A 17679-nucleotide genomic window follows, 5' to 3' on the forward strand; every position below is an offset into this window, starting at 1 on the left:
AAGCATATGAAATGAGAGAGGGATTAAGGAATTTCTCATTTGTATGCAGTGGTGTTGTGTAGCCTGAGGGCAGCCAGAGTTGGAAGTTTCTTCTTCACAGCCACTTCTGATTCTTTATGATCAAGAATATTTCAGATGGAAATGCAGACACGTGGACAAGAAGTTTCCAATAATTCTTCTTCCACGTGCAGATTCGTTGGAAGTACATGATCGTGGACGAGGGTCACCGCATGAAGAACCACCACTGTAAGCTGACCCAGGTGTTGAACACCCACTACGTGGCTCCTCGTCGCCTCCTGCTCACCGGCACACCGCTGCAGAACAAGCTGCCTGAGCTGTGGGCGCTGCTCAACTTCCTGCTGCCCACCATCTTCAAGAGCTGCAGCACCTTCGAGCAGTGGTTCAACGCCCCGTTCGCCATGACGGGAGAGAGGGTACGTAGAGGAGAAACAGCCTGGATTCTAAAATCTGCCTTTTGTTTTAGAGAAATATTAACGTTTCTAGGTCGACATCAGTCAGAAGCCGTGTTTCCTTTAGGGGGAAGAGTGGCTGCCGGGAAAGTCTCAGGCCACGCCCTCTCTAATGTCCGTTCACTCTGCGTGTCTCTATTACAAAAAAAAAGCTGATCATAAACAAACCAGCATGGCTAATTATGCACAGCGCCTCCGCTGATGAGTGTCCGGTGCTTGTTGTAAACAAACAGAGATCGCTAAGTGAACACCTCCTGCAGCAGCAGCACATACACACTGTACTGCTACAGAGCTAACTGTTAACCTGTTAGCACATACACACTGTACTGCTACAGAGCTAACTGTTAGCCTGTTAGCACATACACACTGTACTGCTACAGAGCTAATTGTTAGCCTGTTAGCACATACACACTGTACTGCTACAGAGCTAACTGTTAGCCTGTTATCACATACACATTGTACTGCTACAGAGCTAACTGTTAGCCTGTTAGCACATACACACTGTACTGCTACAGAGCTAACTGTTAGCCTGTTAGCACATACACACTGTACTGCTACAGAGCTAACTGTTAGCCTGTTAGCACATACACACTGTACTGCTACAAGGCTAACTGTTAGCCTATTAGCACATATACACTGTACTGCTACAGAGCTAACTGTTAGCCTGTGAGCACATACACACTGTACTGCTACAGAGCTAACTGTTAGCCTGTTAACACATACACACTGTACTGCTACAGAGCTAACTGTTAGCCTGTTAGCACATACACACTGTACTGCTACAGAGCTAACTGTTAGCATATACACACTGTACTGCTACAGAGCTGACTGTTAGCCTGTTAGCACACACACACTGTACTGCTACAGAGCTAACTGTTAGCCTGTTAGCACATACACACTGTACTGCTACAGAGCTAACTGTTAGCCTGTTAGCACATACACACTGTACTGCTACAAGGCTAACTGTTAGCCTGTTAGCACATATACACTGTACTGCTACAGAGCTAACTGTTAGCCTGTGAGCACATACACACTGTACTGCTACAGAGCTAACTGTTAGCCTGTTAACACATACACACTGTACTGCTACAGAGCTATCTGTTAGCCTGTTAGCAATTTGCAGACTGGACGCTAAGGGGTTAACATCCCCTCCGGCTCTGCAGCTGGGAGAGACTGCTGCAGGAGGACTGTGCCGCTCCCCCTGCCCCCGCGGCTCGTTAAGAAGAGTAAGAACGAGCTCCAAAAGTCTCCCAATAACACCAGAAAAAGTTGCTAGATTTGTCGCTAGTCGCTTTTTTTGAAAAATAGTAGCTAGGGGGGTCTGAAAAGTTGCTAAATATAGCGAGTGAAATGTCGCGTGAATGTCGAGTACTACGTGACATCCTGCTTAGCGTTCTATCCAATCAGCAACCAGGCTTTTTTCAGGGGAGAAAAACGGCCCTGCTCTTCCACAGGGACAAAAAAAGTCCAGACAAAAGACCTCTCAGGACGGCTCGTATTCAAATTAGAGGCGTTTCAGCGAGTGAGACCCTCATTCCGGGTATTAGACTGTAATGGAAACCACTTTTGGGAATGCTCTTAACCTCTTGGCTTTCCGCCGGTTGCTGATTTTTGTCTGTAGCAGACTCCATTTTAATTAATTTTTTATGTTTTGTAAGTGTTTCATTTATCTGGAGTGCCGGAATCACAGAAAGAACAAAACATCCAAGGATAATCAGTTTTCCAATGATTCAACCAAGACTTTATCTCCTGCGGTTGTTTCATTTGATTAATTACCACAGAAGACCAAATCTATTGTGTGTTTCACAAGACAAATGTGGGCGTTTTATCCCAAAAGCAGTTTGCAGCTTCTAAAAATGATCTTCTATCCCCCCTTGGAATACCCAGAAAGATAATCGGCCCAGAAAAAAACCCTTTAAACCCAAGAACAAACAGTGTGAATGTGTAATCATCTGAATGTTTCTGAGATGAGTTGTAGATTTCTGTTGCTAAGCACAGTACAGTGTTCATTGTATGAAAGCTAATAAAAGGTCTCTACAGATTGGTCACAGTAATAATTTAGCATTAGTCATTTTCTGCTGAAAAAGAAACAGGGGGGTGTAACGTATAAAGTTCAGTAAAAGTTTGAGGTTTTGCTAAATGTATTTAAAGGCTTAAATTTGTTTTCTTTTATGCACACGATTAACAGTCAGGAAACATTCTGAATGAGGACGAATGTAATTGGAATTTTACAGAGAAGGTCGGCTACAAAACTAGCATCTTTATTCAAAGGTGCTTCAGGGTTTAAACACGAATGAATTCACAGAAGGTCAAAGGTCAAGTGGTGCACCTTCAAGCATCCTTTCACAGAATGCAGAAACCTCTAAATCCAATTTGCTGTTATAAAAGAACTGCTTTGAGTGTTTTCAACCCTCCATAACCTCTTGAACTGAGTTTGCAAAGTTCTGGAGAATCATAAATCTGTGAGCTCACAAGCAGCGATCAGCTGTTATCTTCTGCTCCCTCGGAGGTCAGAGATGTTGACATCTCTCTGGTTTGTTCAGGTCGACCTGAACGAGGAGGAGACCATCCTGATTATCCGCCGTCTGCATAAAGTGCTGCGTCCGTTCCTGCTGCGCAGACTGAAGAAGGAGGTGGAGTCTCAGCTGCCTGAGAAGGTGAGAGCTTTGATTTCATGGAGCATCGTTATGTTTTACAGGAACCTGAAGAACCTGAAGAACCTCCCCGACACGGTCTAAACTCCTTTAGTTAGATTAGTTTTTATGTCAATGCCTCTCCTCTCTCCTCTCTCTTCCTCCTCCTCCTCCTCCTCCTCCTCCCTTTCATTTCCCCTTCTCCTCCTCCTCTTCTCCCTTTCATTTCCTCTCCTCCTCCTCCTCCTCCTCCTCCTCCTCTTCTCCCTTTCATTTCCTCTCCTCCTCCTCCTCCTCTTCTCCCTTTCATTTCCTCTCCTCCTCCTCCTCCTCTTCTCCCTTTCATTCCTCCTCCTCCTCTTCTCCCTTTCATTTCCTCTCCTCCTCCTCCTCTTCTCCCTTTCATTTCCTCTCCTCCTCCTTCTCTTTTCCCTTTCATTTCTTCTCCTCCTCCTCCTCCTCTCCCTTTCATTTCTCCTCCTCCTCCTCTTCCTCCTCCTCTTCTCCCTTTCATTTCCTCTCCTCCTCCTCCTCTTCTCCCTTTCATTCCTCCTCCTCCTCCTCCTCTTCTTCTCCCTTTCATTTCCTCTCCTCCTCCTCCTCCTCCTCCTCTTCTCCCTTTCATTTCTCCTCCTCCTCTTCCTCCTCCTCTTCTCCCTTTCATTCCTCCTCCTCCTCCTCTCCCTTTCATTTCTCCTCCTCCTCCTCTTCTCCTTTCATTTCCTCTCCTCCTCCTCCTCCTCTTCTCCCTTTCATTTCCTCTCCTCCTCCTCCTCCTCCTCTTCTCCCTTTCATTTCTTCTCCTCCTCCTCCTCCTCCTCTTCTCCCTTTCATTTCTTCTCCTCCTCTTCTCCCTTTCATTTCCCCTCCTCCTCCTCCTCTTCTCCCTTTCATTTCCTCTCCTCCTCCTCCTCCTCTTCTCCCTTTCATTTCTCCTCCTCCTCTTCTCCCTTCATTTCTCCTCCTCCTCCTCCTCCTCTTCTCCCTTTCATTTCTTCTGCTCCTCCTCTTCCTCCTCCTCTTCTCCATTTCATTTCTCCTCCTCCTCCTCTTCTCCCTTTCATTTCTCCTCCTCCTCCTCCTCCTCCTCCTCCTCCTCTTCTCCCTTTCATTTCTCCTCCTCCTCTTCTCCCTTCATTTCTCCTCCTCCTCCTCCTCTTCTCCCTTTCATTTCTCCTCCTCCTCCTCTTCTCCCTTTCATTTCTCCTCCTCCTCCTCTTCTCCCTTTGATTATTTCTCCTCCTCCTCCTCCTCTTCTCCCTTTCATTATTCCTCCTCCTCCTCCTCTTCTCTCTTTCATTTCCTCTCCTCCTCCTCCTCCTCCTCCTCCTCCTCCTCTTCTCCCTTTCATTTCCTCTCCTCCTCCTCCTCTTCTTCCTTTCATTTCCTCCTCCTCCTCTCCCTTTCCTTCTCCTCTACCTCCTCCTCTTCTCCCTTTCATTTCCCCTTCTCCTCCTTCTCCACCTCCTGTTTGACTTGCAAGTTCTCCTCCTCTCCCTTTCCTCCTCCTCCTCCTCCTCCTCCTCTTCTCCCTTTCATTTCCTCCTCCTCCTCTCCCTTTCCTCCTCCTCCTCCTCCTCCTCCTCCTCCTCCTCCTCCTCCTCTTCTCCCTTTCATTTCTCCTCCTCCTCCTCCTCCTCCTCTTATCCCTTTCATTTCCTCTCCTCCTCGTCCTCCTCCTCTTCTCCCTTTCATTTCCCCTTCTCCTCCTTCTCCACCTCCTGTTTGACTTGCAAGTTCTCCTCCTCTCCCTTTCCTCCTCCTCCTCCTCTTCTCCCTTTCATTTCCTCCTCCTCCTCTCCCTTTCCTTCTCCTCTACCTCCTCCTCCTCCTCCTCTTCTCCTTTTTTCTCCTTCCCTCTGTCTTTTGCTGCTCTCCTCTCCTCTCCTCTCCTCTCCTCTCCTCTCCTCTCCTCTTTTTCCTCTCATATTTACTCCTTTCAATTATTTTTTCTTCTGTGCTTTTCATTGCCTCTCTTCTCTTTTGTCCTCCTCTTTCTTTATCGTATCTCCTTCTTTTCTTGTCTTCTTTTTTCTCCTCTCTTATTATTCCTCTTCCCTTCTTGTCTTTGCTCCTCCTCCTGTTTATCTAAACACTTTTAATTAAATTAGTTTTATGTAAATGTGAAGAAGCCATGCCGTTACTGAAAATCTTGTGCTTCATAACTTCTGCAGAGTGTTTTCAGAACTGCAGACGTCTTATTTTATACTTTTTTTTAAAGCTTTTATAGTCTTATTTCGGTGCTTCACACTCTTTAAATAAAACCTGCAGCAGCACAATCTTTGACATCCATGAAAGTGACATTGCTGCAGTAATTATTAGAGGATGTAGTCTTGTAACTGCCCGAGCGAGAGACTTCCCTTCTGTAAGTATTAATTAAGAACACTGATGAGGCTCCTGTGTCACTGCTGTGCACAAGCTTGAAATAATGTGCATCCCTCCCTCGTAAGGATCAAGTATTCTCCATGGCCTGTGTTTAAATTAATTTAACAGGGCCACACACAAAAGCCTTGTTATCAACTTAAATTTGGACTCCAGCAGCAGGCGTATTTGGAGGAAATGAACTGAAACTAGAGTATTTATGTGTATCATAGACGCTGTGACCTGCAGAGTCCTGTTTTTTATGCTTAAGAAGTTTTTCTTTTCCAAAAAGCATTGTAACAGACAATATGGATGCTTGAAATCCTTGAAAATGCTTTAATTTAAATGTTGTATTTTCAAGGTTTAAAAAGTGCTTCAAGGATTTTGGATTAAGTGCTTGTAAATGCTTGAAATTCTTTCTGTATTTCTTTTCCAATCTGACTATATCTCAAACTCTAATTACCTGGGGGCTGCTGGAGGCAGTATCAAAATGACCAAAATAAGACACAAAATTACTTAAAAAAAGACACAAAATTACCAGAAAAAGACACAAAATTACTAAAAAAGACACAGAATTACAAAAAAAGACACAAAATTATTTAAAAGGACACAAAATTACAAAAAAAACTAAATTACTTAAAAAAGAAACAAAATGACCAAAAAATACACAAAATTACTCAAAAAGACACAAATTACCAAAAAAGACATAAAATTACAAAAAAGATACAAAATTACCAAAAAAAGATACAAAATTATTGAAAAAAAGACAGAATTATTTATAAAAGACACATTTCTTTTCAAAAAGACACAAATTACCAAAAGAAGACACAAAATTACAAAAAAAAGGACACAAAATTACCAAAAAAAGATACAAAATTACTTAAAAAAGACACAGAATTATTTAAAAAAGACACAAAACTACAAAAAAAGACACAAAATTACCAAAAAAAGTAATTAAAGGGACCTTCCACACACAACATGGTAAAGTGGCATTCATATAAAACTCACATTAAACTTTCATATCAAGGTGGGGGCCACAAAATATCGTCACGAGGGCCGCAATTGGCCTGCGTTTGAGACCCATGCTATAGATAATCACATGTTCAATGTAAAAAATAATGAGTAGCCTATCTGAAATGAAGACCGTTCCTCCTAAAAGTGTTAAACCATCTCTGTTGGTATGGTTCAGTGAAATATCCCACTTTTAATTTACAACAGGTGTAAAATACTGGAAAAGCTTGAAAATTGATCTTGAAAGTTCTTGAAAAATGCTTAGAATAATGAGTGAATTGTTCCATGTTTTATTTAACATTTGAAGCCTTTTATAATGACGTTTTATAAACAGAGACTGAGTTATAATTAGAAAAATAAAATAAACTATCACACACTCTTGTCTGGTGTATGACATCTCAGGTCTAACATGAGCTCAAGAGTAATATTTTCTCTTACAGAGCTAAAAGAAAGAAAAGATTTGTCCGGGAGGAAACTTTTCAGTCACGTAACAAAAAACATCAGAGTCCATCATAAAAGTGCAGAAGTATAGGCTTCAAACGTAAATGAAACATTGAGTTCTTGCTACCCAAAGCTTCTCAGAAGGCCCTGAGGTTTCTACAAAAGAAAACAAATCACTCTTTCTTCTCAGATCATTTCTCAGAGCTCCTTCTCTTACAATGTTTTTGGGAAAAGAAAAGCTTCTTAAGCATGAAAGACCCTGGATGGTCACAGTGCTCCAATCCAGTGGTTCTCAACCTGTTTTCAGTGATTTACCCCCTGTGAAATATTTTTTCAGCCAAGTACCCCCTAAAAAAAAAGCATTTTTTGAAAAAAAAAAAAAAAAGACTTAAAAACAGAGCGCTATATCATCAGTGTCTGATTTATTAAACTTTGGAACTGATAAATGCGTACAAAATTCAAACATTTTGAAAAAAAACAATTTCAAACATTTTAAATGTTAATAATCCATGACAAAATTTATTGCAAATATTTCTCATCACTAAAATGTAGTGATTCAAACTAATGTATTTAAAACAGTGAGCATATAACTATTTAAAACTATAAAATTATCAATTTAAAACTCCATAAATGTGCAAAAAAACTGCTCATTTGTAGTGGTCTCTCTTTAACTATTTATGAAAAAAAAGAAATTATTAATTAATTAATAAAGAAATTATTAACTTAATTATAAATAAAGATTGTTCACATAAAAATAATTACCAACATAAAATGTCCTCTTTTGGGATCATAGTAAAGATCTGTTCTCAGAAAGAAATCATTAATTTAATTTTAAATAAAAGCAGAAATTGCGAAAATATTTTTAAAAATATTTTTAAAAATAATTTATTATTAATAATAATAATAATAATAATAATAATTCAATAATATTTTAAGAATTTTAAATAATTTTATGAATTTATACTTATATTAATATATTTATTAAATCATTATTTTTAAAGGATTTTTGCATGGATATATACATTTTTAAATGTATATTTCATGACAGTTAGACGATTATGTGAATTTAAAACGTCTTGATGCCTGTGAACCTTCGACCCTGCTTTCATATTTATGTATTATTTTATATTCCTGTCTTTTTAGCTATTATGTCTTTATTCATATGTGTTATTCAGCTACTTACTGCTTGAGGGAGCATCACATCTAACTACTGCTTCACTGAAATAGTTTGAAATAACTTGAACTTGAGCCCAGAGAGGCAGATCAACCAATCACACTTTACTTTCTAAAACAGCATGAATTATAAAGAACAGAGAGCTGAAAGCTGGAAACTGTTTACTGCACGTTAGAAGTGGTTTTCATACCTCTGCCAGTATAAAACATCTCTTAGTATCTCTCACACGCTTTATAATGTATTTTAATAATGTATGCATTTTTAATATATAGCGCAGCTGGTCGACGGTTGCATACGTAAAGATGCTTTAAAGAGAATTCAGCAGCAGAAAACACTCTGAACTGTGAAGATCAATCGATTTCTACCACAGAACCATAAAGACGCTTTTAAATAACTTCAACGTGTTTATGGGAGAAATTACTTTCATACTGTAAAGATTTTTATTATGTATGAATATTATGGGAGCTTTGTTGTGTACGAGCTCCTCGCTTCTCCTCTCCTCTCCTCCTCTTCTGCCCCTTTGCACACTTCTCCACCTCCTGTTTGACTTATAATTCATCCTCTCCTCTCCTCTCCTCTCCACGTCCTTGTCTCCTCCCCCTCTTCACTTTTATCATCCGCTTTCCTCTCCTCTATGCTCCTTTCTTGCTCCTTTCTTCATCTCTTTCCTCTCCTTTTTCCTCCTCTAATATTTCCTTTGCTCCTCTCATCTCCTCTCCTTGTCTCCTCTTCCTCCTGCTCCTCTCCTCATCTCCTCTCCTCTTCTCCAACACCTCCTCTCCTCTCCTCTCCTCTCCTCTCCTCTCCTCTCCTCTCCTCTCCTCTCCTCTCCTCTCCTCTCCTCTCCTCTCCTCTTATCTTTCCTCTCCTCTATGCTCCTCTCTTGCTCCTTTCTTCATCTCTTTCCTCTCCTTGTCTCCTATCCTCTCCTCTCCTCTCCTCTTGTCCTCCTCTGCCCCTTTCCACACTTCTCCACCTCCTGTTTGACTAGCAAGTCCCCCTCCTCCTCCTCCTCTTATTTCTCCTCCCTTCTTATCTTTGCTCCTCCTCTTTTGTCATCCTCTTTCCTCTCCTCTATGCTCCTTTTTTCTCCTACTCCTTTCTTGCTACTTTTCTTCATCTCTTTCCTCTCCTTTTTGCTCCTCTCATCTCCTCTCCTTGTCTCCTCCGCCTCCTCCTCTCCTCTACCTCCTCCTCCTCCTCCTGCTCCTTTCCTCATCTCCTCTCCTCCACCTCCTCTCCTCTCCTCCACGTCCTTGTCTCCTCCTCATCTCCTCTTTGTCATCCTCGTTCCTCTCCTCTACGTTCCTTTCTTCATCTCTTTCCTCCCCTTTCCCTCCTCAAATCTTTCCTTTGCTCCTCTCCTCTCCTTGTCTCCTGCACCTCCTCCTCTCCTCTCCTCTCCTCTCCTCGTCTCCTCCACCTGTTTCTCTAATGCCTTGTCCCTGTTGTTGTTGTTGTTGTCTCCAGGTGGAGTACGTGGTGAAATGTGACATGTCGGCCATCCAGAAGGTTTTGTATCGCCACATGCAGCGAGGAATCCTCCTCACCGACGGCTCCGAGAAAGACAAGAAGGTAAACGAGCTGAGAGCCGCCAGGTTTCACTGTCCAGCTCAGTCATATTTAATATTTACAGCTTCCTGCTGTTTCACATCACAAGGTCACTGGATTTTGTTGCATAATTGGTGTTGTTGCTGCTTTGTGCTTCTGTTTAAGATTATTCAACTTCTGAAGCTGCACCTTCACTTTCACCTTTAGTTTTCAGTGCAGGGTTTGTTGTTTTCTAAACTACCTGGGCTCGCAGGCTGCACAGTTTGGGAAAAAAACAGGATTACATGACTCAAAATCTGTTTTGTTCGGGGGTAATATTTAGAGAGAAAAAGTTGCAAATTTACTAGATTAAAGTGGCAAATTGACAAGAAAAAAAAGTTGCAGATTTAAGAGATTTAGAGTGGCAAATCTGTGTGAAAAAAGTTGCAGATTTCCGAGAAAAAAGTGAAAAAAAAAAAATTGCCACTTTAATCTTTCAAATTTTTGACCATTTACTTGAGATTTTTTGGTCACAAATTTGAGATTTTTTTTTCTCATAAATTTGTAACTTTTTTTTACCATTAATTTGAGATTCTTTGGTCACAAATTTGTAACTTTTTTTACCATTAATTTGAGATTCTTTGGTCACAAATTTGTAACTTTTTTACCAATAATTTGAGATTCTTTGGTCACAAATTTGCGATTTTTTTCTCATAAATTTGTAACTTTTTTTACCATTAATTTGAGATTCTTTGGTCACAAATTTGTAACTTTTTTTTACCATTAATTTGAGATTCTTTGGTCACAAATTTGCGATTTTTTTCTCATAAATTTGTAACTTTTTTTTACCATTAATTTGAGATTCTTTGGTCACAAATTTGTAACTTTTTTACCATTAATTTGAGAGTTTTGGTCACAAATTTGAGATTTTTTTCTCACAAATTTGTAACTTTTTTTTACCATTAATTTGAGATTTTTTTTTCTCACAAATTTGTAACTTTTTTTACCATTAATTTTAAATTTTTGGTCACAAATTTGAAATTTTTTTTCTCATAAATTTGTAACTTTTTTTTTTACCATTAATTTGAGATTTTTTGGTCACAAATTTGAGATTTTTTTTCTCATAAATTTGTAACTTTTTTACCATTAATTTGAGATTCTTTGGTCACAAATTTGAGATTTTTTTTCTCATAAATTTGTTACTTTTTTACCATTAATTTGAGATTCTTTGGTCACAAATTTGAGATTTTTTTTCTCATAAATTTGTTACTTTTTTACCATTAATTTGAGATTCTTTGGTCACAAATTTGAGATTTTTTTCTCACAAATTTGTAACTTTTTTTTTACCATTAATTTGAGATTTTTTTTCTCACAAATTTGTAACTTTTTTTTACCATTAATTTGAGATTTTTGGTCACAAATTTGAGATTTTTTTTCTCATAAATTTGTAACTTTTTTTTTACCATTAATTTGAGATTTTTGGTCACAAATTTGAGATTTTTTTTCTCATAAATTTGTAACTTTTTTTTACCATTAATTTGATATTTTTGGTCACAAATTTGAGATTTTTTTTTCTCACAAATTTGTTACTTTTTTTTACCATTAATTTGAGATTTTTTTTCTCACAAATTTGTAACTTTTTTTTACCATTAATTTGAGATTTTTGGTCACAAATTTGAAATTTTTTTTTCTCACAAATTTGTAACTTTTTTACTGTTAATTTGAGATTTTTTTTTTCTCATAAATTTGTAACTTTTTTTTACCATTAAATTTAGTTTTTTTTTTTCTCATAAATTTGTAACTTAAAAAAAATATTACCCCCCTCCCCCGGGTCCGTATGGTTTTTTTTACACATTCTGACAGTATGTAATATCCTCCAATAATCTCTAGGGTTGAAATTTGGAATTTGCAAGTATTTCAATGAGTGCCCTATTAAGGGTTAATGTCTTTTCCCCACGTTTTAATTTTCCCAGGGCAAAGGAGGGGCAAAGACCCTGATGAACACCATCATGCAGCTGAAGAAGATCTGCAACCACCCGTACATGTTCCAGCACATTGAGGTGAGAGCTGACAACACCGACATCACTGACACTGGCTGTTAAAAACACGTGTGAATACTGGAAGTGGATAATATAACACGAGTCTCCACTTGTGCATGTCTGTCATTCATTCACTGTGATTATCAGCCAAGTGCAGCTTCATTACCTTCAGTGAAATAGGTTTAATTTTCAGTGTTATTTGTCATTTAATTAAAGTAAAACTTTTTGCCCATACAGTTCCCTCTGGAATAGTTTCTCTCTCTTTATGGTAATGTTATAACTTTTAAACAAGCCCTGCTAGTTAATGTACATATTTAATTTAATTTAGAAAACCCCAAAGTTCCTGCCTTTTAATTTTAAACGCAGCTCGGAGACTCGTCTGGAAGTCTATTCTCAGGATGGCCAAGTTTAAACATATGTGGGTGTTAGTTTGATGGTTTCTGCTTGTTTCAACCACTTAATGTTTTCTCCTGTAGGAATCTTTTGCAGAGCACTTGGGCTTTCCAAACGGCGTCATCAGTGGGTAAGTCAGTCAACATAACATATAAATAAAGTTACCTCCCACATTTAGCACTGAAAAGCACCATATAACATTTCAAAAGAAAGTTATATAGTATAAAACAAAGTACATCATTTAGTGTTTATTATTACAATTATAACGATTATATTATTATAACAGTTCTACTTTGTCCTATGAAGACACATTTAAGATAAGATAAGATAAAACTTTATTAATCCCGAAGGAAATTCTGGTTCCAAATTGCTCCAAAGTTACAAAATCAATTACAAAAATAACCACAATATAGGATAATATAAGAAAAACTATGAAAAAGCAGATAACAATTACAATATATAATATAAATATATATATATATATATATATATATATATATATATTTTTTTTTTTAAGTGTTAAAGGAGTAAAGTGCAGATCAAGGTTATAATAGTTTTGGGTTTTTCATTAGTTTTAGTTTGAATTTCGTTGTGATTTTTTTGTCTTCAAATTCAGTTAGTTTTAAGGAGTTTTTAGAGTGAGTTTGCTAGTTTTAATTATTTTTTATTTTTTTGTGTAAATGCTTAGTTTTAGTTTAGTTTTTATTAGTTTTAGTTTTTTTTGTAATGGGGTATTTATTGGGTGTCAGATTCAAAAAAGTCACAATAAGTGTTTAAACCTTTATTTCCTTTGTCTGATCCATCTCAGTCCCAATAAGTTTATTAAGTCATAAAACCAGACAGATGAAATAGATTTCATATCAACCAAAAAGGTTTACGTACGAAAAAAAGTTCACAAAGATGAAAACGAAGGACATTTTCACTATAATTTTAGTTAGTTTAAGTTAGTTTTGTAACCACAAAATACAATTTCAGTTAGTTATCTTTTTTATTTTTATTTCATCTCTAGTTTTTGTTATTTCGTTAGTTTTCGTTAACTATAATAACCTTGGTGCAGATGACATGGCAGAATGTAATTTACAGATATATTGCACATGAAAATGACCATAACATAGTCTGGGTGTTGAAAAATGGTTTTGCAAATGATGTAAATATTATTCAGTCCGATATATTAGTTTTCCTCCCTGCAGAAATAATGGGAGGAGTTATACAGTTTGATTGCCACAGGTAGAAAGTTTATATTATTGCAACTTTATTTTACGAAATTATCTGTTTAACAACCAGCCTTCACATAAAGAATTAAATTCAACTTTATTTATACAGCGCATTTCATGCACAAGGCAGACTCAATGTGCTTCACAATGTATATACAGTACAAGCCAAAAGTTTGGACACACCTTCTCATTCAATGCGTTTCCTTTATTTTCATCACTATTTACATTGTAGATTCATCAAAACTATGAATGAACACATATGGAATTATGTGGTTAACAAAGTGTGAAATAACTGAAGACATGTCTTGTATTTTAGATTCCTCAAAGTAACCACCCTTTGCTTACTAGAATATAAGACATGTTCTCAGTTATTTCACACTTTTTTGTTAAGTACATAATTCCACATGTGTTCATTAATAGTTTTGATGAATTTACAATGTAAATAGTCATGAAAATAAAGGAAACGCATTGAATGAGAAGGTGTGTCCAAACTTTTGGCCTGTACTGTATATAATTACAGTTAAAAAACAAAACAAAACGCAGAAAAACAAACAAACAATTACAAAAAAAATCAATTACAAATTAATTGAAGAGTGCAGGTAGACAAGCTATGCCATATTCACCACATATACACATATACACATAAACACCACATATACAAGAAGAAGTTATAGTTCTGTTTAAATGCATTAATGAACAGAAATCTGCTTCCAACTTGATAAAACAGTTTTTACTGCTCATAAATGCTGAACAGGAGGGGTCAGATCGATGGTGGGGTAAATGCTGCCTTTGTGTTACCTTTATGGTTGTGGCATAAAGAAAAGACAGCAATCTGTAACAGCAGAAGTTATTATCGTCAATACTATTGTCTTTATTGTTGTGAACATCCTGTCACGACGTTCATAGAAAACCAGCCTTTCTCTCACATCTATTCATGCGTTTTTCTCTTTTCTGAACAGAATGCACACAGTCACCAAGGAATGGATTGACATTTAGTTTCTGCATTGTGTGCATAGTCCTTGTCAAAGTCTTTTTATTCAGTCTCCCTTTGGCTTTCTGTAAAAGCTCAATAAAGTCGTACCGTAATTACTGTAGTGTGTGCTCACATAAAAACCCACACACCCTCAGCACAACTCACACAAGCTCTCTTTTTAGTCAAAATTGAGTTATAACTAAAAATGAACTCCTTGATGTCTGTTTTGTCTTGTGACAAAGTTTTGGATTTCAATTTTGCTTTATTTCAGAGAAATAATTATATCAAAAAACACAGACTCCAACTCAAATCCAAGCAGTAATTGCACTTACCACGATCTGTTTTGGATATATATACTAATTTAAACATGAGTAAATAATATAAATTATAAGTTTATTTGAAAGGTAAATTATTATCTAGATAGTGATGAAGTAAAAAAGTGAGATAAAACTATATTAAGACTAAAATATAACATTTCTTTATGATATTAAGTCTAAAATACGCACATCTTTGAAAAGAGTTGTTAAACACTTTAAATACACTGATAACAAAATCAATCATTTTTTCTGCATTACTATTAGAACCTTTTACGGGAATGCAGTAGCTACGTTTTTGGGGTTAAAGGTCATAAAATCATCATGCTTTTTGAGGATTAAAATTACATCATCAATGCAGAAATAAGTCTGTTAAAACGCGTTAAAAACTTTAAAGCATTTTTTCTCAGTTTTACCTTTTGCGTAGTTACTGCCGTTAGACTTTGAAGGGCTGCATTGTGTGTTGATTTGTAAAGAACAGCCCTCTTTTGTTCTTGATAAAATACTTTTTTAACAATTTAGAACCAGTGGTGGAAGAAGTATTCAGATCTTTTATATTGTATTATTTTCTTTAATTCTACTGACTACTTCAGCTTAGAAATACTCAGTTATAAATAAAAGTCCTGCATTCAAAATATACTTAAAAAAAATAAAAATAATGATCACCAAACTCCCAGAAAACAAATCAAGACTAAAGACTTTTCTGTTTGCCCCTGCCTTTACTGCACTGAAACTTTTACTCCTTTGATATTTGACATAAAAATTTAAAAAAATCTGTTGTTGAAAGGTGCAAAACAAATGAACTTGCCTTATCTTCCATGTTTTGTCTCCACTCAGGCTTGATCTGTATCGAGCTTCGGGGAAGTTTGAGCTCCTGGATCGTATCCTGCCGAAGCTGCAGGCCACCAACCACCGAGTGCTGCTCTTCTGCCAGATGACCACCCTCATGACCATCATGGAGGACTACTTCAGCTACCGCAACTTTCAGTATTTACGTCTGGACGGTAAGCTCACACCTCTACTCATGTTTTACAATTCTATCATCATCAAATCTACATGTGATTACCTCTCAATAATGTTTAAAATGTTAGAAAGAATTATACATGTTATAAAGGAGCCATAAACAAGCCTGTTTTTCTTGTAATTTTGATGATTCTGGCTTAGAGATCATGAAAACACAAAACTCAGTATCTCTGAAAATTAGAATATTGATCAGAAGTTAAATATGTGAGTCCACAGTTGGTATTTTGTGTCGCTTTTGGTAAATTTATGTCTTTTTTTTGGTCATTTTTGTGTCTTTTTGGGTCATTTTTGCATCTATTTTTGGTCATTTTACGTCTTTTTTGGTCATTTTTGTGTCTTTTGGGGTCATTTTTGCATCTATTTTGGGTCATTTTGTGTCTTTTTTGGTCATTTTTGTGTCTTTTTGGCTCATTTTTGCATCTATTTTTGGTCATTTTGCATCTTTTTTGGTCATTTTTGTGCCTTTTTGGGTCATTTTTGCATCTATTTTTGGTCATTTTGTGTCTTTTTTGGTCATCTTTGTGTCTTTTTGGGTCATTTTTGCATCTATTTTTGGTCATTTTGTGTCTTTTTGGGGTCATTTTGTGTCTTTTTTGGGTCAATTTGTGTCTTTTTTTACAGGTACATCTCAGAAAATTAAACATCATGAAAAAGTTCAATTTTTTTTGTGAATCATTTCAGAAAGTGAAACTCATACATTATATAGATTCATTACATAGTGTTTTCATTATCTCTAAGCTAGAATCATCAAAATTACAAGAATGAATGATAGTAATGACTCTATATAATGTATGAGTTTCACTTTCTGAAATTATTGACAAAAAATATTGAACTTTTTCCACCCTATTCTTATTGTTTGAGATGTACCTGTAGGGGCTGATTCAGCCAATAAGTACTTTCTTTGTGTTGTACTTATTGGCTAAAATAAGGCCAAATCTGATCCTTTCTCTCCTGACCTCTGCTGAATTTTCTTTACCTCAGTCTCAGGTTTAAGTGCTCTTCTCTCTGTGTCTTGTGTTTGTACTCAGCCAGAGATCATTTGTGAGAGTAGAAAGTGAAATCCATAACATCACTGTACAGCTGAAAGTGGACTGTGTTTGTTTTACCGACAACATAAACCTCTTATCTCTAACGCAGAAGTACTCGAGGTGCCGGGAAGCCGTTTTCTAATTTACAATGACAATATATTCATTCACAATGGGACTTTTTTGTACTTAAATAACTGGAGTGCCAGAGTGTATAATAAACCCATCAAAATAGAGCTTATTACATAAAAAGGTTAATATATATATATTAGGGGTGGGCGATATGGCCCTAGAAGAATATCACGATATTGCAGGCTATTTTTTTCGATAACGATATTCGGAAATACTTAAAAAGACATAGAAAATATGATTTTTTTTTTGTCTGTATAAGTAATTAAAAAACTAAAATGTAGTTTGAAGTGCAAATCTCAACAGTTGCCAAATACAAAAACGTTTACTCTTGACTCTTGACTTATGAGCAAATAATAAAAATAACCATTTAGGGGTTCCTGGGGCATATTTTAATAAAATTTTGTGAAGGAGAATAAAGGTTCTTGTATGTTTTATTTAAGGCATCTTATTTTGACAGTCGTCTTGTAAATTCTGTGGTGGATTCTCTTAACACACTGCGCTCTTATTTTGAAAGCTGCATGTGTTTAGCGAGAGGGAGTAAGTATGTTTTTGTGATTAAAACAACTTTAACCACTACATCAAGAAGTAGGAACGTTGCCAATATCATGATATGCATTTTTTTTAACCATAAAAAAAATACTGATATTATTGTGAACAATACGATATGGCACACCCCTAATATATATATATATATATATATATATATATATGTGTCTCCTGGCCTATCTCTGCTGCAGCACTTCAGTTTCATGAGTCACAATGTAGCCGAGTGAAGTGAAGCCAATTAATTAATACAGTCTAATATCACAAATCACAAATTTGCCTCGAGGATTCTTCCAATCTGTTCACCCTCTGCCCTTAAAGTCGGCTTCATTATCAAACAAAGTTTCTGTGTCTCGTCTACATTTCTTTGTCTGTCTGCAAGTTAGTAAACAGAATGTTTAAA

At 36.7% G+C, this 17679-nt stretch overlaps 1 protein-coding gene across 1 annotated transcript in view; it reads left to right on the forward strand.

Annotated features, from left to right (window-relative positions):
* Window positions 1-17679, forward strand: part of smarca2 (SWI/SNF related, matrix associated, actin dependent regulator of chromatin, subfamily a, member 2) — a 98482-nt gene that overhangs the window by 44223 nt on the left and 36580 nt on the right. The window contains exons 19-24 of the mRNA XM_059338211.1: window positions 192-434; window positions 3014-3127; window positions 9561-9665; window positions 11594-11680; window positions 12136-12182; window positions 15391-15557. Of these exons, the coding sequence (XP_059194194.1) occupies window positions 192-434; window positions 3014-3127; window positions 9561-9665; window positions 11594-11680; window positions 12136-12182; window positions 15391-15557 (763 nt within the window). The remainder of the gene's footprint in view (window positions 1-191; window positions 435-3013; window positions 3128-9560; window positions 9666-11593; window positions 11681-12135; window positions 12183-15390; window positions 15558-17679) is intronic.

The sequence above is a fragment of the Centropristis striata genome, chromosome 7 (assembly GCF_030273125.1).
Source record: "Centropristis striata isolate RG_2023a ecotype Rhode Island chromosome 7, C.striata_1.0, whole genome shotgun sequence".
Classification (NCBI taxonomy): Eukaryota; Metazoa; Chordata; class Actinopteri; order Perciformes; family Serranidae; genus Centropristis; species Centropristis striata.